General features: G+C 37.7%; 1 protein-coding gene across 1 annotated transcript in view; it reads left to right on the top strand.

Moving 5' to 3' along the window:
- The window catches only part of HCN1 (hyperpolarization activated cyclic nucleotide-gated potassium channel 1), a 188,322-nt gene that overhangs the window by 99,283 nt on the left and 63,909 nt on the right, over positions 1–25,130 (top strand). The window contains exon 4 of the mRNA XM_009324653.1: positions 13,476–13,694. Coding sequence (XP_009322928.1) covers positions 13,476–13,694 — 219 coding nt within the window. The remainder of the gene's footprint in view (positions 1–13,475; positions 13,695–25,130) is intronic.

The raw sequence follows: 25,130 nt of genomic DNA, 5'->3' as shown, positions 1-25,130 counted from the left end.
AATATCCCTTGGGCCAGTTGGGGTCAGCTGTCCTGGCTGTGCCCCCTCCCAGCTTCTTATGCGCCTCCAGCCTTCTCAGTCGGTAGAGCACGGGAAGCTGAAAAGTCCTTGACTAGTGTAAGCACTACTCAGCAACAACTAAAACATCGGTGTGTTATCAACATTATTCTCATCCTAAATCAAAAACACAGCACTGTACCAGCTACTAGGAAGAAAATTAACTCTATCCCTGCTGAAACCAGGACACCCAGAGAGGTGGTAGATTCCCCATCCCTGGAAACATTCAAGGTCAGGCTGGATGGGGCAGCCTCTGAGCAACCTGATCTAGTTGAAGATGTCCCTGGTCATTGCAAGGGGATTGGACTAGATGACCTTTAAAAGTCCCTTCCAACCCAAAATATTTTATGACTCTATGATTCTGTTAAATTAGATTCAATTCAAGACCTTTTTAAACCTTATTTCAGTGAAATGAGGACTTCAGTCTGTAACTTTTTGGTGGGAATTATGAAACCATTTCTGTTTGTAAGCCAGCTAAAACTTGTCTGTACCTATGTGCTTGGAGGATGCAAAACATGGTTGCAATAAAAATAAATGATTGTTGTTATCACTATTCATACTTAGTGCCATACATAATGCTGTGGGTGGCTACATTTATTAACATAATCAAACATTGACATGGTACTGGTTTCAGGGCAAACTTAACTGAATTTCTCTTAAACAAATAGCTTGATTACTTTGTTTCAATGGACCAACTAATAGTAAAAAAGACTATTCTTTTGATTATAATAAACACATAACAGGTATCATATTTTTAAGGTCAATCTTGTCATTTAGCCCGTGCCCTGTAAATATGAAGCTTCTAGTTGAGAAAGGTTTCCAACCATCTGCAAGTTAGGTAGCACAATGTTTTGGTGAATAGATACTATTTTCATTAGAATCTGAGTCCTTTCAGATATTTCCAATTTAACATCCTTCTCAACCTTTTTCAAGCAAAGTAAATGCCATGCCTTCAAAATGTGGATATTCAAATATGTGCCCTGAATCCAAGAACTCCTACTCTCATTGTGTGCTCTCTGCTGTATAACTTTATCCATATAATTGAATAATTATGAAGTTTGCATTCTGAGCATTCCTCTGTTCTCATTAGGTATCTATTTTTGTCTCTCGCTTGCTCCTATCTGTGGTTTATGGTACCATCTCACTGTAGTATGCTTACATTAAAGCCACTGTGCTGGAACTGAATTCACCTAGTCAAATCTCCAGCACCTCTCTTACAGAGCCCCGCTGACTTTTCTCAGCCTTTGCATTGGCAAACCCATATCTTAATCTGAATGTCAGATTCAACTGCAAGAGCAAACCCATGGACCATAAAATAAAATCATAGCTTGAGAGAAGAAGCTGTCCTTAGGAATTCTATTTTCTCCACTGGACAGGAGTAAGGAAGAAATGGACAGGCATGTCCATCCACTAAAACAAAGGCCCACTCAGCAGGGTAGCTCAAGGAGCTGATGGAGGTGGCTTTAGCTGAGTAGGATCCTGCTGCAGCTGATGGAGTGAGAAACTCTCCCCTGGAGGTGATAAAAAGCACCTGCATTAAACTTCTACTCTGAATCACCATCTGCAGGAGTCTGATTTTTGCTGACTGTGTAGGGAGCCTAGGGAGACTCTCCAACTCACTTGGCCATCAAAGTGAAGTTCCTGAAGTCAGCTGATGTGAAATTTTATTATGCCCTTATTGCGCATTCTCGCAAACAAAACCCAGGACAAGTTGGACCACTGGTAATTGTAGATACCCATTTGTAAACAATACAAAATGAAATGCTCTGTTACTATTCCAGTTCATCCTCCATCGCTCAGGATCGTGGTGTTCTTTCTGTTCCTCTCTCCCTCAGACATCAATCCTAGACCTCCCATGACTGGCCTCTCCCCAAGGTTTGTCCTCTGGGCTGAGCCATCTGCCTCAGCCTTACCCATTTCAGTCAGAGCATTTTCATCCTCGGTATCTAGACTGAGGAACCTAAATTCCTTTAAACTACTTAGCAAGTGGATGTTACAGTTACTGTGCAGGATAATTTTGTGGATCTTCCTGTAATCAAAGCATGAAGATTAATTCTTAAATGCAACGAGAGACTTCCTTAATTTTTATGTTGCAGCTATGAAGATATCCCATATGTTTTCCAAGCATTTCTGTACAGTTAAATGGCATTACCATTGCTGTGTGGATGGAACAGGTGTCTCATAAATACTTACTATGGAGCTGTGAGAAGGCAAGTTGGCTAAAGAAAAGTTAGGCCCATAAAAAGTAGGTAATTTATGACTTAGTCCTTTTCTGTATTCACTAATCTGTGGAAACAAAGTATAGAACAATGAAGCCTATTTATGACTTGGCCATAGCTCTTTCCAAATTTGACTTATTCAAAGTACGTTTTTTCCCTCTTCTTTAAATAACAAAAATCTTAGTGGAGGTAAATAGTTTAGAACAAGGAATGAATATCTTTGAACTGCTGTTTCTCTGATCAGTAACAAATAATCTATTTGTTTGAAAACTACACATGATAGTAAAAGAGGTTATATCCCACATGATCACTAATCAGGTAAAAATAATGCAATGAAACAGTCTATACAAAAGACTGATTGTGAAATTAGAATTATGCATCAATGGTTTTAGTGCAGCTCACTTTCAAGTGAAGAATACAAGAGGTTTTGGAGAAGAGGTAGGAAGGTGGGCAGCGGAAAGAGAATGAATTGAAGACAAAATGAATGCGTGGCTGCATCAAAGTTAATGAGTCCGCTGTTGAGGGTTCATTCAGGTGGGACCACAGGACCGACAGAGTGGCCATGTGAAGTCCGGCCCGTGGTCTGTCTGGCCCCTTTCCAAGGGTGGCAAAGAGTGGACGCCCAGGGGAGATCAAACCACAGCAAGCATGGGGTGACGGTTCCTTTAGCATATCCTACAAGCTTTCAGAAATTTGCAGCTGAGGGACTTTTGGGTCCAGAGCCAGTATCCATGTGTTTCATAGCCATTGCTGTGTGTTTCTTCCAGTAGTTTGTCCAATCACTTTTTGAGTCCATGTGAATTTTGCTGTTAGGCGAGAAGCGTGGGCACGGTGTCACAGCGTCCTGACTGCCATACTGCTGTGGTTTCGAAGCTGGCCTTGCTGGCTGGCCTTGGTGCTGCACCCCGTGCTGTGGTGACTTTACCTGAGCGGGCCCAGAGTGACCAAGTGGGCATGGGCTGCTGGTTGTATAGGGGTGTCCCTGTCTTTAGAGCTGGAACTGGGACCTGGGTGCTCCTCATATCTTAGGTGAATGCTACAGGGTCACTCAGGTGCTCTGTCAACTCCCTCAAGGACATTAAAAGAGAAGAGGAGCACGTTCCCTTTCCTTCCCCTCAGAGTATGAAGTCAGTACCCCCAAAATTAGGACATTCTTCTAGGACTTAGGTTAACCTCCCTCTGGTAGAGGAGGGAAATGAATTTTTTATGAGTCAGTTTGTTTTTTTTTTTAATGCCTAGACATCATTTTGTGGGTGGCGTTTAGGTTGCTAAATCATTTTTTCTTTATATTATTTTATTACCTTGAAAGTCTTGCACACTCCGGTAAGCACCTGCGGTTTTAGGGCATCTGATTCTAAGAACAGGTAATCTGCAAAACACGGGTGAGTTCTCAGAAAAAGAAGAGCCTCTGACCTAGATCCAGCGTACTTGCTTTGACACCGAGGTTTGTTCTTTTCGTATAGCCAAAATAGGATTTCAGCTGCAAAATTCCTTTGCTTCCTGCTGTCACTGCCTAATAAAATAATACACAGCTTTTTGTAGGACATAATATTTGATGAAGGACTGTGATTTACCAAAAACACAGACCAGCTTCTTGAGGGCTCAGATATTTAGTAAGTTAATTTCCTGAAGAACTGTAAACTAGCCAGATGTAGCCTAAAGTCTCAAAGGCATCGGGTTAGGAAATAAATCGAAAAATTGACAAGAAAAGTGACACTTCAATACCAGCTAGGTGAAGAAGGATGCTTAAAACCAGCACTGAACCTCTGCCTTAAAAACTATGTTACTTAAAGAAAAACATGATTAAAATTGTATCTTTAGACTAAGGAGAAAGATACTTGAATTTGCCTATGTGGTACCAAGCATCACCTTACCAGGGAAAGAAAACCTGTTTTTTAAAGCACTGGAACTCCTGAATCCTAGTCCCAATCTTTACACCGATTCTTTGTGTAAAAGCAGCATTGATTAACTTTGATACATTTTTAAGCAGATTAGAACATATTCAGACCCTATGTAGACACATTTGCCTTTTTGAGTGGATTATATTAGACTGTTTTAATCTACTGTAATCCACAATTATTTTTTTTTTCCAAAGGACATATTCCTACAAATACTTAACAAAGCAAAAATATTTTGCTAGAGTATGTATATATATAGAACAAGGATGAAAGTATTTCTTGGAAAATCAGGCTTTGAATGTTTTGAGATGTTCTTAGTGAGAAAGCATTGTGATACTATGATTTTGTGCATGGCTGTCTATGTACCTTTCAATTTATGTATCAAGTTTGCTTAGCCTTTTCCTAATAATAGCCTTTTCTGCCACTTGCTAAGTTAGTTGTTTCCTTCCTTGTTTTTATGTAGCTTCAAAATCACTTTGATTCAAAGAGAATGGTGATAACACTCAGAAAGCTGAATGTCCACTGCCAAAACCCTATCATTTTCATTTGTCACTTTATTTGGGATCAGATGCTTCACATAATTTGCTGTCTAGTCTGAGTTCTTCACAGAATAGAGAGATGCAGTTCCTTCTGCCGAGTTATCTTTTCTAAATTGGTTGCAAACATTGTCTGTGACGGTGGAGATTCTTCCTAACAGTTTTCAGTAAAGCAGTATGCTGTGGAGTCACGAGTCAGGTTTATGTCGCTTCACTCCTTCAGCCGTCTCCCAGAACTGTACTATATTAAGCCCACATTATCATCTGCCTTTTCTTGACTATCACATAGCTACTGTTGAAAATGCAAAGCTTGTCTCGATGGTTGTATTATAAAAGCATTTCATAAATGGTTTGATTCAATACTTAAGGCTTGTTAAGTAAACTGTTTTGCATCGTATCCAGCTCCTTTCACCAACTGAAAAGAGCAGAAAAAAGATATGGTGTCCTTAATGCACTCTGATTTTTTACCTCTCCTGAACAGTACTATTTCATGAACTTCAGTTTCTCATCGAAAATGCTTCCTTGCAGGATTTATGTATTCTCTTAGTAGACATGCCGTTGTTTTTACTCTTTTTTTTCTTTTGTTGTAAGAAAACGTTTCTCTCTGGAATGCATGGTTTGCCTAGTGCAATTATGTTTACTAAAAACCTAGATGTACTTACTTCTTGTAACCACTTATTGTGACCACACAATACTTATTATGTACTTACTGTGATTACAACATATTTTCCCTTTGGTGGACAATGTGTATCTGTTCCAGTCAGTCCCTTGTAAACAATGGCACTTAAGTTTATTTCAGGATCGAAAAACAGTGTGATTTGAACTTCATCAAACTTTGAGTGTGCTATGAGAGAGGAGAACAAAAACCAAATGTTTTCATCATAAATTTCAATAAAAGGATCTCGAAGAACAAAGTTCAGCCTAAAATGGCAGGGCAACATCTGCAGTTTCAGTGATAGGCATTTGTAAAAACTTTATTTTTTGGTATGTATTTTGTGATAATAAAATGGATTTCAAAGGAGGGGAGAAGGAATGCTCTCCGGTGGTAATAATTGTTACTAAAGATGATGCCACCTAATAAGTTTGAAAACAGATGTATCAAAAAATAGTCACAACTGGTAGGCAAAGTCTAGAGCCCCCTGATACCCCCCTGCAGAAGCAGTTCGCATCCTGTGAGAGTTCTTTAAGGAACTGAAACAGAAACCCTTGAAAAAGGCCTGACTGTGTCACTGCATTCTGATCATGCTTTTCCTGCAGATGGGCATGAGACAAAGCAACAGGTACATTTTTGAAAATTCCTTCACCAGTATCCGTCCCTTAGTTTGTCACTGACTGATTGACATGGGGGCTGTATTAATACTGGTAGATAAAATATGCCCAGGTCTGTTTTCTCTCCTAGAAGTCAATTGCCTCCACAGCCTGCTTCCATAAAGCTGGACTTCTTACTTACCAAGGCGAGGTAGCCTCAAGTGAAGCTGTGCTAAGTCTCAGGCTGTGTTCTCTGTTTTGGAGAGTATTAATTGGCCTCAGCCAAAACCACCTCTTTCTGAAAAACTAGAAGTACAGGCAATCAAATTCCACGGTGGGAGAATGTTTCTTGGCACTGTTAAATTTTCACATGGGAAAAACAGACATAGTCTGTACTTTTAGCATTTTACTCTAAACTTTATAAAAGCTTTGTGACAGCTTTGTAAGGCGAAATTTCTTAAAAATTCTCATTAAAATAATCCTTTGGAATGGAATGTTATTTTAAAATGGGATTCATGCATTATAAACTTTCTTCAGTCTTCTGGGTTCAGTTAAGGGAGCACAGTGACCAGATAAAAGGATGAGTCAGAGTGGGCTGATTCATAGGCAAAAGAATAGAAAAAGTATTTTTCCGATAAGCTTTAATTTATTATTTTGTAACTTTATATATACAGGTGTAGGAATTCATGATTGTATCTCTGATTAGGTACAGATACACAGAACAAAGAGCAGTACTGAGCAGCATACAGGGAAGCCTCCCCTATGAGGTTCTGAGCATATCTTATGTGAACCATCCTTTTGAATGCAATGGGCCTCACTCAAATATATGTGAAAGACCTGGGTGTGTGCGTAAGCCAAATACCTGCACTTCTGTTGCTGTTTATGAATTGCCACACTGGTTCTACAACAAAAATTATTCATCCTTAACATGAAAAGGTGATCACAGGTAGATATTCTTGCTGCTTGCTTTTAATGGGAAAATGTATTAGCAGGTTAATATTCAATTTTTTCTGCATCAGGAAAAATAATCAAAAGAAAAAGAAAGATCTGTTACCTTACATTGTTTTCGTTTGATGGCTAGTGCCAAAGACATAGCACCAAAACATGAATTACAATGTAATGACAGCAAAGTCGCGTAACGACTCTGAACAAAGTAAATATATAATATTTAGTCATTGCTCCTCCAGTCAAACCTCTTTTCCTGTGGAATGCTATGCCAAACACTTTCTACATTTTTTCTGCCAGTATTGGTCTTGAAAGTATATGCTGACTCATTTGCACCATCTGTTATCTGTGCATGTATCAGCAGAGAGAAATGTTGAGAAGTTTCTGAAGACATCTGCTTATTCCACTGAGCTTATCGATTCAGGTTTTTTTCCTTAAATCATGTGTACTTACACACTTCCTAAAATGTACTCTTGTTGCGCTTCTTAAGATTTTAAGAATAACAGCAGAATTTTTAGTCTTCCAAGTCTGATCCCACCTTGCCTTTGTTTACTAGTTTTAGAAAACAAGAAGAGATTCTTAGTAATAATAGCTGTGATAAGAAGTAGAGGTTTTGCATGATAGTACATTCTCCATTGCATGAGTTTTGAAACAGTAAATATTGCACTTTCCCATTGGCCAACTTGGTTATTCATTCTGGTATTCAAACAACTTCTTTGAAAGCTGAAATGCTGAGATGGTGTTTTGCTGTAATTTCCTGTCTGAGATTTTAACTAATCTGTCATTCTAAGGTACTGTATGAAGCCAGAAGCAGTAAATTATGCAACTGACTGATGGACAAGTATGTAAGCTATATATCTATATCAAAATGTGTATATGGATTACTGTTGAAATGATAGATTTCATATAGAAGCCCAATTCTAGTCTCATATCAGTGTTATGCACGTATAACCAGTTGACAGGGAAATTGCTGCTAGTGGATATAACTTGTATTCTGAAATATGAAAGCGGAGCCAGAATTTGAAGATGTGTAGATGCAAAATCTAAAGCATGAGAAACTTTTGAGGACAATAAAACTTTTATGGAAAGTGAAGTGTAACAGTTGGGAGGATTTGGCCATTGAACTTAGATGATGCAGGATTTGGTAAGAAACGTGTCTTTTTTTCTAGTTCTGTCTGACATACTTATTAGAAATGTCATTAACATGCAGGTATAGCCTTTTCTTAGCACACCTTTTTGATTAGTTAAATCATATTTTAAATAATTCTTAAATTTAAGAAGCCTTTAAGAAACTGTTGGAAATAATGGCTTGCAAATAAATATATACAAATAACTCATATTATGGTTATATAAGACACAAATACAGTTTAGTTGAATTCCCATTGGAAAAGACTAAATTGTACAGTAACTTCGACCAGCAGTGGCTCAAGTCCTCCAGATTTTAGGCAGATGTTTCCTTGGGGCCACTACTGCATTACAGTACGTCCTACCATGCAAGCAAGGATGCTTTGTGCTTTCTTTGACCTTTGAAGCCCCACCCTGAACTTTACATTCGTTTTGTGCAATAACTTTCTGTGACAATGCCAAAACCAGTCACTTCTGGACTGTCTAGCTGTCTCCATGCTCATAAATTAAAAGTGCCCACTTTTAATGGGCACTGGGGTAGGACTGGGATAGGAGCTACCTACTATGTCTATAGTACTAATCTTGTTTGGGTTTCAGCACAGGACAAGCTCATGCCAGCTGCCTAGAAGGAATGGCTCCTCACCCACACCAGCTCCAAAGTAGACCTGCTATTGCTTGAGAGAGTGCTGTGTGGCCAGTGCCACACCAGGGGCATTTCTAACAGTACACCCATGTCAACCAAGTTCTAGAGCTTGGAAATGCTTTCTGATACTTTTTAATTTACTAGGATAGACACAAACCATCTATATCCTGTCAAGATTTGTATCCATCTTCCCCCTCTCAGATATCATTTACTTTCAGAAGAACCTAAAGGCAATGGTGGGCATGAATGGATGTGTGTGATTGATTAGAAGACAAGCTCTTCGGGGTAAGGACAGGCTACTTCCCACTCCTACTGCAGTTTTGGAAAGGAGAATCAGGAATGTGAGTTCAAGATCCTTGTAGAAACCATTTCACTTAATTCCTAAGTCAACTTTTGCTCCATGATTTTAAAGCATGCCCTTGCAAACAGAGAGGACCATTTGTGTGACACATGCAGCAACCGTGATGTGAAAGGAAAAAGGAACTGAGTCAAAAATGTGGAAACCACTACTGTCTGTGCAATAGTCTGCTTGTTACGAGATTTCTAAATCAATTTCTATCTCAGTGCAAGGGTATGGCTGAGGGAACATAAGCTGTGCCTGAGGGAATGACTGCAATATGGAGTGGAACTGATTTGTCTGATGACAACAAAATCTCCTGGTGAAAACCTCCATAGATTCCGGTAAAAGAGAAACCCTTTCTTAATCCACTGGGAAAAATAATTTGCCTTTTATTGTTGTCCCTTAGAAGGTGCCATGTGACCTTTCTGTGATTTATTTCTTATGAGCTGAAAAGTTAATATTACAAAAAGATATTTGTAGCAGGTTCGTGTGAAATTATGAGACAAAGGATAGCATCCTGCAGTGAAGGAAGCGGCTTGGAAACAGACTTCTAAAAATCAGAAGTGCCCTGTGATTAATGTATTCTTCAGGATAACTGCTAAGATAATATGTATATACTTATAATGTATATACTTACAGAATTAATTGGAAATGATCAGTGATCTTTCCTTTCACATATGTGAGGATTTCCTAATGTCATCAAGCTAGATTATGTAATCAATCCTTGGATAAACAGCTTTGGTATTTCTCACAATTACAGTCTTTAATAGTTTTTCCAAATTAATGTAATTTCATTTAAAACATTTCAAACCGATTACTGCTAATCTGGAAACACTGATCAACCCATTGTTGACTAAGAAATTAAATGCCCTTTTTTACTGATTGGTAGGAGATTTTTTCAGCTCATAGAGGTTTGTGGTTTTTTTTTTTTTTTTAATCTATACGTTAAAAACAGAATATGACCATTTAGGGAAACATTTAACATGTATTTATATAAATATTAATATTTAACAATTATATTAAAGAAGAGCTGACTATGTAAACACAGGATTCTTTATTTCATAGGATAGGCTTTAGTTAACTCAGGGATATTATCTGTGAATCTGTTATGTAAAAATCTCCTTATGATGCAAGTGCAAAAATGCTTCTTATTAAAAAAAAAAATCTCTGTAGGCTAGTAGCAGAGGAATGGCCACTCCTCACTTCTGTACAGCAAAGAGCAGCATGTTGGAATGGGGCTGTGGAAAATTCCAAATTCTTGAAACAAAGAACTAACAAAGTTAGAGCTGCTCCTGCCAAACCCTTAGGATATACAACACAAGTAGAAAAATAATTAAATAATAATAATTATTATTTCATCTAGTAATGTTGGTAGTAGCATACATGATTTATAGGATTTGACATTGGAACCGGTGTTCTTTTTAAGTGGCTTCTATATTTGGGATAAATCATTGAACAACACAGGTAACTGTACTGAAATTTGTACCCTCCACAATGGTGTTTGTTCAGCATAATCTTAAAAAAAATCCCCATAGAAGCTAAAAAGACCAATGGTTGCAACTGATTCTAGAAGAACTGATTCATTATTAAGGAAAAGAAACAAACAAAAAAGCATTGGCAAGTATTTTCAGCCACAAAATCCTCAGACAAATCCAAGTTGAATTCAAATGTTTTGTCAGGCTTTTTCACCAAGTCTTTTTCTTCTTCTGCTAAACCCTTTCTACCCATCTGAGGACCAGCTCCTCAGGACCATCCATTCGCAAATGTCTGAAATGTGCCTAGCCTGTAACAAGGTCTATAACAAGCTATGTAATAATATCTCATGCTGTTTGTATAACAAAATGGCCATTTGAGATGGCCTTGACCTCCAGTCTGGATTCAGATGCAATCATGACTGTTTGAGGTGTTGGATCCTACTTTGGCTTATATGTAAAGGTAGATAAGTGGTTAAACATATCTTTGTTTATTTTGTTGTACATTTTTGGTTATTTCTTTCCCTCATGGTTCTACTTCTCAAGTAGTGTTTAAATTATTTTTCACTTACCCTGTTACATACGTAGTAAAAAGCCCTCCTTGTATTTTGTTTCTTCTTGCTTCTCCTCACTTCCATTTTCTTAGTCTTTCTTAAAGACAATGGTATTTTACTTAAAACTGTAATTCACATACTTGGATAGGATCTCAGTCATGAAATAAAATAAACCAGTGTTTGGGTTAACTCAAAGACTTTGATGTAAAAATACCATTTTACTGAAAGAATTTTAATTAAGAATTATCACACTAAAGATATGATAGAAAAGATCAAGATCTTTTCATAGACAAGATCAAGATCAGCTTTTATTTTTATTTAATATTTATAATAGTTATGATAAAAATTACAATTTAGGAGCAAGATCTACTGTATGGAGCCCCTCAAGAGCTGAGGTTTTGATCTTGCAACCTCTTGAATACTGTGGCTTTAATAATGCTACTTGTAGCCTTAAAAAACAGATACATTTTTTCCAGCAAGCTGTTTATTGGTTTTCCCAATGTAGTCTATATAAAGCCACAACTGCTAATGAATTTGGTATGGGTCTCTAACAATTCCCTTATTAAATATTTCCACCCAAAGGAGATTGATACCAGCTGCAAGGAAAGTCCTTCAAAATAGACAGTGCCTTGATTGCTGTAAGCTGCTTTCCTGAGAGACAGGGAGCTTGCATTAAAGTACCTGCACTGACCCACATGGCAAGGAGTTTGTGTGCTGCTCCAGCAGGGTTTTTGAATCCTGAACTGGATATTTTTCAGGGAAGCTTCTACAGTTCTTTCATTTTTAAAGTATTTTTTAAAGCCCCAAAACAAAAGGAAACTTTCCTCGTTACTCAGTGAAACCCCTCTGATTCCCAGGAGTCTTAAGATAGTTCTCTTTTTTTCTTTTTTTTTTTTTTTTAAGTACAGACATTGAAAACCTATTCCTTAGCAGTATTTACAATGGGAAATTTTCACTTGTGAAGAGAGGAACAGCTCACAAATCTGAAAAGCTTTAACTTAGAAAGTGAAACAAGTGTAAATACAGAGGAACCATTAATTTGTAAGTTATTATATAAGTGTATAAATAGTAACTTTGTCATCTGCAATCCAAGAATTGTTAGCTTCTTTCCTGTTACCAGTTATTTCAGGTAATAGGGGGGCTAGAAAAAGTATTTTAATAGATGAAAAGCACAAGAGTAGTTATAACGTTGGCATTTAAATGGCAAGAGAGCAAGCCTGAAGTTCTCTGAGAAACAAGAGCATTTGAGCAAAGCTTGTATGGGTGGAAGAGAGACACAAATATTGATATTTCATATGTAAATTTTATACATAAATGCTACTGCTGATTTGGAGATTTTTTTATGTTAACAGGATTATTATTTTTGGTCCCGTAAATTAGACACTATACTGGATAACTGCCTAATGTCATCCCAGTTCCTCCTTCTTCACTTCTTCATGTCTGAAATTATTCCCAGTTCTTTGTGGTAAATACTGTGTTTTCTCATGTATGCTGTGTGCCTCCAAGCACAAATTGTTTTCTTGGGCACTAGATGATCAACAGCTATAAAACTGTTCTCGTTTCATTCCTTTGGCAAGGAAAATAGAAAAATCTGACAAGGAGTCCCGGGGCTTTTTGGAATGTATTAAAGTGTCTGCTTTTCTCAGGAGCAGCCCCTTTGACTCTCTCTATGTAAAGCTAAGGGGAGGATGCTGACAACACCTTTGCAATTTTAAAAGCTTGTGAGTGAGCTGTCGGGTCCTCTAATCTCCCAGAGAGAATGGGAAGGGGAAGCTACACATCAGAAATGCAGGACCCAGGTATTCATGTTTTCTTTTGAGCTGTGTTTCACAGACCGTGGCTATGAACATAGGTTTGCTATGATTGCAGAATAAACAGACTTCTTTTCAATTGGGATGCTTCTGGTATAAACACAATATTACAAGAAAAAACAGGATAAGCAGACATTACAACAAATATATTTTTTTTCTGGCCTTGGAAAGTAAAACAGCTGGTAAGATGAAATGTGGTTGTGTATTAAAATGGACAACTGTGAAAAGAAAGAAATGGGGCCACAGGAGTATGTTCATGCATATTAAAACAAAATACTGCCTTCTTGCACTTGACAAGTCTGCATGCTCAGCTCTTTCTAATCCATCTGCCATGGACTATAAAATAAAATTGACCTTTAGTCTCCTTGTATTTAGGTTAACACCCATGTTTAAGAATACAGGCCTGTATTAAAAATAGTACATTTTATTTCATCTCATTGTGCTAAGTATTATATGGGAGAATCTCTGATGCTTTATCTAACAATTAATTTAGAAGGAGTATGCACAGAGGATACATTACCAGACTGCTCTTTCAGAGCCAGTAATCTATGATCCCACTATACAGCTACAAAGGTATTTTTCCCTTCAGCTGCTTGCTGGCTCAGTCACTTGTCTCTTTTCTTGCAGAACGATTCCTGGGGAAAGCAGTACTCATATGCACTCTTCAAAGCCATGAGCCATATGCTCTGCATTGGTTATGGAGCCCGTGCCCCTGTCAGCATGTCTGACCTCTGGATAACCATGTTGAGTATGATTGTGGGGGCAACTTGTTACGCCATGTTTGTTGGTCACGCCACTGCCCTCATTCAGTCTCTGGATTCCTCACGGCGACAATATCAAGAAAAGGTAACTCATTTTAATGTAACTCCTTAAGTTTTGAAATAGATTAATGGGATGTTTTAACTGTGGAAAAGGCCATATGAGTTTACATGAAATAATCTAGTAGCATCTGATTCCTGTGGCAGATTTCATTGAACACAAAGGATTTCAGAATGCGCCACAGGCTCAACATATTCCTATATGAACCCACTTTTCTTAGGGAGCAGACAGTTCTGCGTGTCACATGCATTGAATGAAATCTTGGATGTGAAACTTGCTTTAAACTCTGTAAAATTTTCTGTGAAAACTCCATCGCCTGGTTCAGACTGTGCTTTGCACCCCTGTGCTACACTGTGTAGGTACTTGATCTAGGTAGCTTGAACAAGGGCCTTGATCTCAGTAGCTTGGGCATGTCTATACAATTTCCTGTCATTCCTCTGGATTGCAGTTTAGGGATAACTTGAACATGACAAAAGAATGACCTTTAAATGAGGACGAGACCAAAAAATTGGTTTTGTTTGGAACTACCTCAGAGAAGTGCTCGGAAGAGGTCTTAGTTTGCTTTATAATGGTATTGTTTACACGCTAATCCGTGACCTGTTAGGTCCTCTCCAAGGACAAATGGAATGGAAGGGTAAAAAAGTATAGAGAGTTTAGTGGAAGAAAGAGAGTTCTTTATGAAACAGGAAGAAAAAGTTTGTTTGATTCATTGTAGGTATGATTGGAATTAGAAAGACATAAATGGGTACAGGGTGGGAACTTTCTGGAATGAGTACTAATTAACACTGTCAGTTGTGTAATAAAAGTCAGAGCAAGTGTGGCTGAAGCTATGAAACCAGAAGATGAGGCTAGGTATGGTGATAAGGAAGAAAGGATCAGAATGAACCTCAGCAAGGGACAATAAGGATGCGGAGAGTTACTGAGATGCTTAAAAGAAGCCGAAATTGGTTATTATAGTAAATGGGGAACTGGAGAGAGCATGCCAGGAGAAAGGTCAGCTGAGCAAAGTAGTGAAATCAGAGAGTTCACATCAGCAAATAAGAAACGCAGCCTGAGCAATAGTATTTGGCATATGTCCATAAGAAAGTTCAGAAAGGCAAACTGGGCAGAAATCCCGGTGTGATGTAACACAAGCCTGGGGGAGAAACCTGGCAGAGAGTAAGTAAAGGAGAGGGTGACCCTGGCATCTGCTGAAGATGAAGAGGAATGGCCTGAGTTTGCTGGGCAAGAAGAAGGGAAAAGTAAAAAAAAAGATTTTAGTAGGAAGGATTGGGGTGTTTTCTTTACAAGTAGGCAAAGGGGGAGGAAATTAGAGTATGTGGGAGAAAAAGAGTTTACATTCAGTTTTGTTAAGCTCAAGTCGCAACAAGAGCACGGGGTCAGTATATCAGAGATGGGAAGAGGTAAGGGATGAGCTATAAATCCAGTAATAGAAAAATTAGCCAGTGGCTGACATCACAGCTGTTTAAAACAGAAGTTTGCAAGCAAGAAAGCCCACACACCGTTACCTTGAAACGTAAGTGAGAATGAGAGGTTTAGAAGGAGCTGATGAAGGAGCATTAAAACCTCTAAAAATTTGAGCTCTGTCAGTGACCATGTAAAACCCCCAGAAATCCATCTCAGTATAAAGACACGGGGCTAATCCTGGCAGGTCATGTAACCCAAACTAACTGGCTTGTTGGGTCTGTTCTGCCAGCTGAAAAGGAATTTTATTGAAATGGAACACTTCTAGGGAGCCAGGGGGCAGAAACATCTTAACCATGGACTAACTAAACCATGAAAACCTGAGGAAAACCTCGGTTTCATCAGAGGTTGGGCTCAAGATACATACACACACCTACACAGATGTATGAAATCAGCAGATAGGTCACCATCCACCTGAAACCTCATTTTAATTGTTACCCTCAGACCTTGCTGGCTGCAGCATGATATCAGAAAGTTTTGGGCATCAGAAATACAGTGCATGTGTAAAGAAATTAATATATTTTAAACTGTATTGAGTAAAGCCAGTATTATTTGCGTTTTTGGTGTAAATTAAAAGCCAGTAGCAGTCAAGTAGTATTGCATTTCTCATGTTTTCATGTAACAGCAAACAAAGCTTTTTTTTTTCCCCTCTTTTTTTTATGCACACACTTTATTAAACATTAGCATAGAAATGTCTGGCATTTTTCAGTTCCTGCAGTTCTCAACATTTTCATTCTTCTCCTTGTTTTTACTTCTTATTTGTTTCCTAACATCAGAGGCAAAAGTATAGCATGGCGTTGATGATCAGGAATGAAAGAAATGAGCCAGAAATTGCATGTTTCTCTGTCAGTTATTATGGGCTAGAGCTAAAGGATGCCTCAGTTAAAGAATTTTTTTCTACTGACTTCTGAGACCCTGAAATCCCATGTATATTATCAGCTATAACAACTATCCTGACTTATGTGTATAGTTGCTTTATCATATATTTTGAAATAAATCTTTGATTTTAGGCTAACACCATTACTATATACTGCTAATGAATACTGTGTATTTTTCTTTATTCTGCAAACTAGATAAATGGGTATTTCGAAGACCAGTTTGTGCTACCCATTTTGTCAGCACATTTTCTAAATTATTGGCAGACAAAAATAGCTTATATTTCACTTAACTGAGACTTGAGAAAAAGGTAAATCAAATCTCCAGCCACAGGTTTCAGAGTTTTAATATATATACTGCAATATCTATTTTTGCCTCGTGCATTGCTTTTTTTTCTCCTGGAATTAAAAAATTGGAAAAATCAGGAGGCTGTGACTTTTTTTAATTTTTTGGGGCTTAAATGCTAGGATCAAATTCTTTCTTTAGTCTTACACATATAGGAACGTGTATTTCTTGGCTCCATTGTTTTCTTTATAAGAGTTACAGAAAATAATGTAATTAACATTAGTAATTAACATGAATTGCTAGGCAACGTAGAATGATAGTGGAGATTAAGAAAGAGGTTGTTCTTTGGTTCTTCCCTGAGTAACATCATACCAAAATCTTATTCCTCTTTTTTTTTTCTGACTGTTTTTTCTGCTGTAGCTAAAATAATATTTCATAAATGTATCTGTGGAATGCAACTAATGGAAGGAAAGTTCTGGTCCTTCTCACACTGAAAGCAGCTAGAAGTGACATATTTGCTGAAATCGCCGTATCTTCCTCATTCAGATCCTCCCAAAGCTCAGGGTATGCAAAACTAGAACAGGCATAATTCAAAATGGAAGGAATAAACACAGAAAGACAAGAGAGCTTTCATTAACCAAATATGTCAAACACCATCTAAGAGCACCAGCTAAGAATTTGACCTGTGCCAAGCATTGCATGCTAAGAGAAATCAAAGTATGGAAGAAAGCAGATATTGCTCCACGTTTACTGTTATGGGCCAAAGACATCATTTATCAGAGGAAATTAACAGTGATTATAAGCTGCCAAATGTAGAAGGTGAACAATAAAATCATATACCAAGAAATGCTACAAAAAAGGACTCATTGGTACATTCTGGTCACTTTGAGGAAATTCAGATGTTTTTCTGCTGAAGTGAGTGGAACTGTTCTCAGAGAAAAAATACCTCTCAGATTGAATACATACATCAGATCTTGGTATCAATGAGTGAAGGGCCACTACCTGACAAAGGAGAAAGACATGTTCAAGCTAGGTATACTCAATCCATATTCCCTTTTCAGTAAGGAAGTCTGACAGATCATTCTACCTTATAAAAGGACTGAGTAAATCAGTCAATCAATGGCATTTTAGCACTCTCCTTCTCGTCTTTGGTATAAGTCAAAGATGAATGCAGTAGTAAATAAAAGTAATATTTTAAGTAATGACTCCTTTGACATTTTCTAGAATCTAGGAAGTCACCACATCTCAAAGGTGTTTGCCTTTGCAAAGGCAACATTTTTTTGAAATAACCAGAAATGCATATGCAGAACTTGTTAACAAACTAGTGTGAAACAAAGCAGCCAAATGAACAGTCACTTGACAAGGAGTTAAAGATCATTAGTAAAATACTTCTTCCTTTACATGTTGGCAGTTTTCAATAGGAAGATGTTCACCAAATGCTGTGGATGTCATTGAATAATATTGATTGAAGATAGGTTAATATTTCCACTGTTCCAGTCTGTCATGGGCATAAAATATTCAGGAACAAAGTCACAACAAACTAATAGAGGCAAGACTTGTACTAGCATACAGATTGTTTCATGCTCATAAAGATTTTTAAATTTGGTTTGATAAAATTACAACTATTAGATCCATTTTCATTATGCTATCATTTTGTATATTTTGATTTTTCTCTATTGGTAAGCAACTCAAACAACTGCACAAGGTTTCAAAAACAGAAAAAACAATCAAAGCAATTTTACTAATTGCAAGTAGTAAAGAGGCATAAAATACATTTAATTCAACCATATACGTATCATAGGAAATGAAAAAAAATGACAACTATCTCCATATAGTGGATGCTATCCCAGTCATGGGAAGATATGGTAAATCATTATTAAAGCTGTGAAAGAATTCTGGGCTTGACATGAACTTCAGATGTCCCAAAGGACATCTCCTTCTAATCCTATACTCTGCTTTTATCTTATCTTTTAGTTTATGGTCTTTTAGCACATCTTCAGTTAAATCAGTCTAGTTCAAAGGGAGAAAAGGACCTAAACGTACTTTGCTACAGAGAAAAAGTAATAATTGCATATAAAGGTAATTTAAAAGCAACTTACTAATTGGCATTGGGTATTTTTACATAGACAGCATTGGGATTTGAAGGACAGATTGCTCATTTTTCATTTCTTAAGCATCCAAAGAAATGTTTACAAATGATTAATGGGGTTAGGGCAGGAGGGCAGCTTTAGATTTTCCAGCACAAGGCCTTGCACCAGCTTTTTGAGTCTGCCTCTCATAGCTCTGGTCTGGATATCTAAATTGTCCATGTAGTCCATGGGGAGACAGTCGACATGCACTTGCAAGAGGCAGCAAGCTCTTGGGGGGCAGTTTTGGGGCAGCAGTGGCCAAAGAGTGTTTCCATTTCCCTTCCCCTTGACAAGGCCATGGTACATACTCAAGCACCTTGTGCAGTGAGACATCTGAGCTCCTTCCTCCGAAAACTGGGAAGGGGGACTACCTCTTTGTGCTTCTTTCTCTGAGCAGTTATTTTAGGGTGTGGTGAAGGGGCTCTGCCATAGAGTAAATCAAGACTCGGTAGCCACTCATTCAGCCAGTGATGCCTGTGCATTTTGTCATGTGGAATAGGAGGCAGCTCTTCCATGTTTTCCTAAGTTTCAGTCACTTTGTGGTTAAACTGAAGGTGGAACAAGGCAGATACCAAGTTCTTGGCATGCTCATTAGTACAGCTTTGGTGCCTAGGAGACTTTTCTGGAAAATCTTAGATATCTGTAAGTATCTCATCTGTAAGTATAAGGGGCTTGTGTATTTCCACTGGAGTCGAGGAAATGGCGATTCTGGTCATGATGCAAATGCGAAGGAAAGGAAGAGTTATGGCAAACTCAGGATCACATTGCAGTTTAACTAGGCTTGTACCAGCTTTTGGTATATTTTTTATTAAACTCAATATAAATATCCATATACATGTAAATACAATTTTTTGTCAGCTTGCCCTGGCTGGAGTCCAGAATCAGATGAGACAGAGTGAAACAGATGAAGAAGAGTTTCCATTGCCTACATATTATATATACCATTCATAAAAATCTTTGAAAATCTAGTTATTCTGGCTTTTTTTGCTTAAACTGGACAGATGTTCAAAATACAAATTGCAGAACTTGAATTTTAGACACCCAGCTGAACTTGCAATACAGGAGTTTTAGCATGTAATTCCTGGATCTGATCTGATCAGCAAAATTTCTCATGAAATACTGATTTCTAAGTTAAGTAGCTTTTCATGGTGTTCACATTCTTTTTAAAAATGGTCCTCTTGCTTTTCTGATGCTCCTAGTGGTTTTTAGAAAGCCTGAAAATAGTGTAACACAAAAATGTTCTGTGACTGGTCTCAACTCCTTTTCTTTACTTAACAATAGCCCGTTTTCACTTATACAGCATAATTTTAGCAACAGGTCATGTCATGTTCAGATTGCTGGAGGATGTGAGCCACTTGGCAGATAAATCTCTTTTCTGTGCAGTTGTGCTACAGTATACATGCCACCCCAAAGGAATTACTTATTTTGGAGAGTGAGGGATGGTTTACCTTATCCTGTAGTTACATCTACTTGCAAAAAAAAAAAAAAAAAAAAAGGGCAAATAACACAAAATCTTGTCACTGACTATCAGCTTGCAGTTTTGCAAGTTTTTATAAAAATCTCATCAGCTTGCACAGATACATATCCTATTTAGCTTTGCCACAGTGCAGTATTTTAAATAGTAAACAATTTTTGAAGTGTGTTACAAATGATCAGGTACAAGAGTTGCTAAAAGTTTCATACAGTCTTGGACCTTCAGGAACGAGTATTGACTGTGCCAAAAGCATTATAGTCATCATAGTATTGTGAAATAGAAATTCATTATTCCCTAAATATTTAGGCATAACTGAGAGTCATTGCCTGAGCCAGTATCTGTGGATTGTTTCTGGTAGTTATAATTCTTCGTTTTGTGATTTTATTTGGAAGTCCAAGGTGTCTTATAGTTAGAAAAGGGTCTGGAAGCCTTGACTTTTGGATTATTTCTGAACCATCTTACCATCTTACGCTGTTTTGGCAAACATCAGGTGACAAGCTGCTAAATGGATAGATGTAGTATTCCTGTCTTCTGTGAACCTTACTGATCCTTGTAGAACGTACTGAGATTTCTTAGAATAGAGCAAGTTATTAAAAGATATTTGGTATAACTGAATTACAAAATATTCTGAAAGAGAAAAAACGTATGGCTGCAGCTCAGAAAAAACTTCTCAGTTTTTCTGTTTCACAGGGTACATATTGTTATTTAAAAGAACATGCAAATAAAATAATTTGTAGGTACGTTAATTCTTTTATTTGTGGGCATTCTTTTAAATATTTTGATGCATAATTAAGACCATTGTGAACTCAACCCTCAGACATATAAATGAATATGTAAATACAGCCACTAAAGCCAGTGTGGACTGCACAGACAGAGACTTATTCATTGAACATGGAAATATTTGTTGTGTCAGGATAGGGCCTCTGCTGGCATCACTTGCTTTCTCTTTCTGTAAGCTCATCTTTATCAATTTGCGTTTATTATAATTACCTGAATTTTTGCTGCACATAGTTGTGATATTTAATTTGACCTTGATCTTCCCAAGTTTTGAAATGGGAAAGAACAACAGATACTATTGCAACAAGTAAGGACAAAAACTATTCCCCCTCTCCTCCTAATCAAAAATCAGAAGTTACCTTTAACAATACAGCGATAACAAAATAAACGTGTTTGTTTCTTTTCAAGCAGAACTGAATAGTACGCTCAGTTTGAGGGTGAGACTTTAGGAGAGGAATATAAATCAGTCAGAACGTTCTCACTAGACTGCTATCCTCTTTTGTCCTGCTACTTCATTATTGTATTTTAGCTTCTCATTACGGTCAATCTTGCTGGGGTAATCGTGTTGGTTATTTTTGCCTTATGTCTCTTAAAAGGTGATTGGTTCCTCCCAGTAGCAGGTACTGTGCAAGCCAAGTGCTATCCACCCGGCTGCATCATACCTGTGCCAAACTGTAATGGACTCCCACGGCTTCTAAATGACAGATGGGACTTACTTTGATTTATTGCTGTGTTGTGGATAATTTACCTATAAAGTGTTCTGCTGTCTTGCATTATGGATTAGGTTTCTAACAGTTTTCCATATGAAATTGCAGAGCAAGCCCATTACAGTTTCAACCATGTTCATGATGACTGTATAAAATTAGTTGTGAAGACATGAAGTTATACCAGAGCCAGATTTTACAAACAACCTGCTTTCTTTTCACAGTAATTATCATAGGGTAGGTTACACATTAAATTAAAAATAATAAAAAAAGAAAAAGGAAACAAACAACAAGGAGCTAACTTCTGTTTTTCAAAGTCTGTGTTCGAATATAGCACAAATTACCTTTTAACAAGAGAAAACTGTGATTCACACCAGATAGATACACTGGTAGCAATTATCCCATTACACTAGAATGATTGTGCTTGTGTCCTGTACGTGTAGAAGGAAATAGCACTCAATATTACCTAATACAATATTATGAATGAGAAATTATTCCTTGCTGTGCAAATCCGTTTGTTTCCTTTACCTCGTTAGGGAAGAAGGGAAGAAGGAAGGATTGATTATTTTTATCTTGATTTTTAAATCATAATTCTCTTCCAACCTCACACTGTTTCTTGAGGTTTGAGTAATTAAAGCATGTCTGTCTTGAAAACATAATAATTTGTATAAGACAGACATGTAATACAGATTTATAAAGGCTTTGGAATGCATAGGATAGCAGTAGGACTAAAACCTTTTCTCTGCAAAAGAATGTTTGAAACAGTCCTTTGTGTTCTATTGTATGCTAAATTAACAGTTTTGTCCAAGTGGTTACTAACCTTGAAAAAATATTGTAACACTAATTCAAGAAACCTCTATTAGAACAGACTCGGTAATTAATATAGAAGTAAAATGTTTTTATCTCCATTTGTTTTCATAAAATGCACTAGACTTACCTTTTCCAGCAGATTTCTGCAACCAAAAAAAAAAAAATCAACAAAACCTTTAGAACACATTTTTCTCAACACTAAATATTTACTAAAAGCATAATGAAAGCAAATCTTTTCATAAAAATGCACAGTGCTATGGGTTTACATTGTACAGTTTGCGGTTAGGAAAATGTTATTTTCACATAAGCATCTATACAATCTCCTTCTAGACAAAATATTTGTTCATCAACTGCCTTTTATTATGGGCAGTGCTGGATGCCTATATATATTCAGGCAGAGCTGGCTGAACATATTTCTTCACTGCAGAATTTGATGTAAATGTAAAAAGAATTTTATAAAGTTTTGAAGAAAACACTGAGCAATTTTTAAATGAAAAGTGAAGGCAAGTCTTTGGGTGTTTCTTATTAGACATTTGATAGGAGCTGGTAACCACAGTTTAATGGACTTAATTCCCCTAATTAAGATACCTCCCTATCCTTTTTCCTTTTTGAACATTTTTTTTTTTTTTGCATAGGCCTTTCTTTTCCCCTGACTTTGTAGAGAATGTAAGCAAGTGAGAGGAGTGGGCGATCACCTGGCAGAAGAGTCTAGCTCTCTTTGTTGCTGCTTCACTCCTGCACAGCATCAGGAGTTTATCAAGCCCTTGGTTGGGCAGCATCAGGCAGCATCAGAAGATGGACATGACCTCACCTCAGCCAGGAGTACCACCGACACCAGAGGCAGCCCGAAAGGCTAATGCAAAGGAAAACTGAGGCAGAGAGCCCCAAAAGATGACTGATCAGTGTAACAAAGGTAGTGGAAAGGCATCTCTGACTTTTTCCTGTGGTATGCCTGCAAGGAAGAAAGCAGCTGAAAGTAGCAGGAGCCAAAGGATATGTGAAGTGGGAGGTGGGGAGGGATGAAGAGGGGAAAGAACTGGGACTGCACCAGTGGAGAGGCTGTCAGCTTGTTTTAGGGAAGACTGTGATAGACGTAGGAGCTTATAATAGGGGATTTGTTGATGGCCCTTGAATTCATCTGCTGAGAAGAGCCTCCCATGGGGCAGTACATGATCTTATCTGGAAGAAATTCGGGAATGGTTTGGCGTGCCCTCTGATTTTTGGGCAAAGGGATAGAGATGAGCCTCTTATTTCTACCTGTATTTCCCCCACTTACTTTGAGCGTCAGCAGCTTCTATAAGTGGACAGTGCAAATAAAATAACAGAGACCAAAACTGAGAATGATGAAGGGTAATAATTATCTGGACACCATCTCACATCACCCAGTCAGCCAGCCACAAGGTTTTGGATTGCATGGGCAGAAACAGTATAGCAGCTGAGAATCACTGCTCCATCAGGTGCACCTGTAAGGCAGACAACAGTATTTACTGTTTAAACAGTTTTGCTAGGAAAAATATCTGGAAGGGAGTAAATGAACTACTATAAAAAGGGTAAAGAGATTAAAAACTCTAATGGACTATTTTGGGCCATTGATTTTAAAGCAAAACTATAAAAATCAGTGACTAACTGACTGAAGAGCAATGGTACAATAAAACCACTAGTATATGTAACTCAGTAAATGAAAATATGATTCTTTATTGCTGAAAGATCGTGTTTTAAATTTCTATTTCCAAAATATTTAAGAAACTGGCTCTTCCTCTGTAGAGTTCATGATTTGGGGAAGATAGCAAAGAACAGTCTAACCTTGCAAAACAGTGCCAAACCCAGAAATTACTTGAGACAGACATAAACCTTAACTCTTCCTTGTTTTTACCTCAGCTTTATTTTCTTTCATAGTTTCTCAATCTACCAATCTGCCCCCCAAATCACTACGCCCGTGTCCAAGGCAGTCTCTGCATCTGGCAGAGAACATCTGTCCTCTTTTTCCTCAAAAGCCTCCACAGAAACTGTCTGTTTTGTGGGGTTTAGAGAAGGCAGGATTCTCATATAAACCTTCCACCCGTCTTGCCATGTCAGGAAAAGAAAGGTTTCATTTTCTGAAGGATGCTATGCCACTTATGCCAATGAATTGAGAGCTTCCTGAGGGAGGCTGCAACAGTGTAATTACATAGAATAATGTGACAAAACAGAAAAAACGAGAAAAAAAGTGAATAATGAAACCATTGTACTGTGGCATATCCATTAATGTTAAGTGTATGCCCCATTGCATGTGACATTTACATTTGCAGTACCGTTATGAACAGAGTCGGGAACAATCCTGTGGCAGGCTGAGAAAAAGAGCTGTGTCTATCCGCAGCGGCTGAAGGCGATTCCTCAGTGGGGTCGCCTGGGTTTCTATGTCACATCAGGGCTAAAGGCAAAAAATGGCTCAAAACAGAGTTTAACTTTATAATTTACATTATATGCAACTTCTCACATACTTCCCCTGGGTGGCAGAGAGGGCTTCTGTGCTGGCCATCAATTTGAGAAAATGTCAGCATCAGACATGAAAAACAGAAGGAAACACCAGCTTACACTTGACCTTTAGCCCTTACAATCATTAGGTTACCACAGGTAGTTATTATTTATAGCAGGGTTCTTACATAACACAAGTTTTAGTCGAAGCAATATTCTGCTTCTGTAGTTCTCAGAAATTAACATCATAGAGCCTATGTGCTACGTTTGATTATAACTATTCAAAATGGTGTTTCACTGTCTATGTAGCTTTAAAATATATTGAATTGTTGTGAAGACATTTAAAATTCTTCTGGCTCTGTTTTCACATTCAGTTGAGAAACAAAATATAAATTAAAAGCCTTTCCTTGCCTTAGCAGCTTGTCACCTGTGTTTTTCACACAGCCCATGTGTTGCTTTCTCTATAGGGGATGCACTACTGTTCTCTTGG

This window comes from Pygoscelis adeliae, unplaced genomic scaffold, assembly GCF_000699105.1.
Source record: "Pygoscelis adeliae isolate BGI_AS28 unplaced genomic scaffold, ASM69910v1 Scaffold320, whole genome shotgun sequence".
NCBI lineage: Eukaryota > Metazoa > Chordata > Aves > Sphenisciformes > Spheniscidae > Pygoscelis > Pygoscelis adeliae.
The sequence above is the reverse complement of the archived record's forward strand: the minus strand, read 5'-3'. Positions and strand labels throughout refer to the sequence as shown.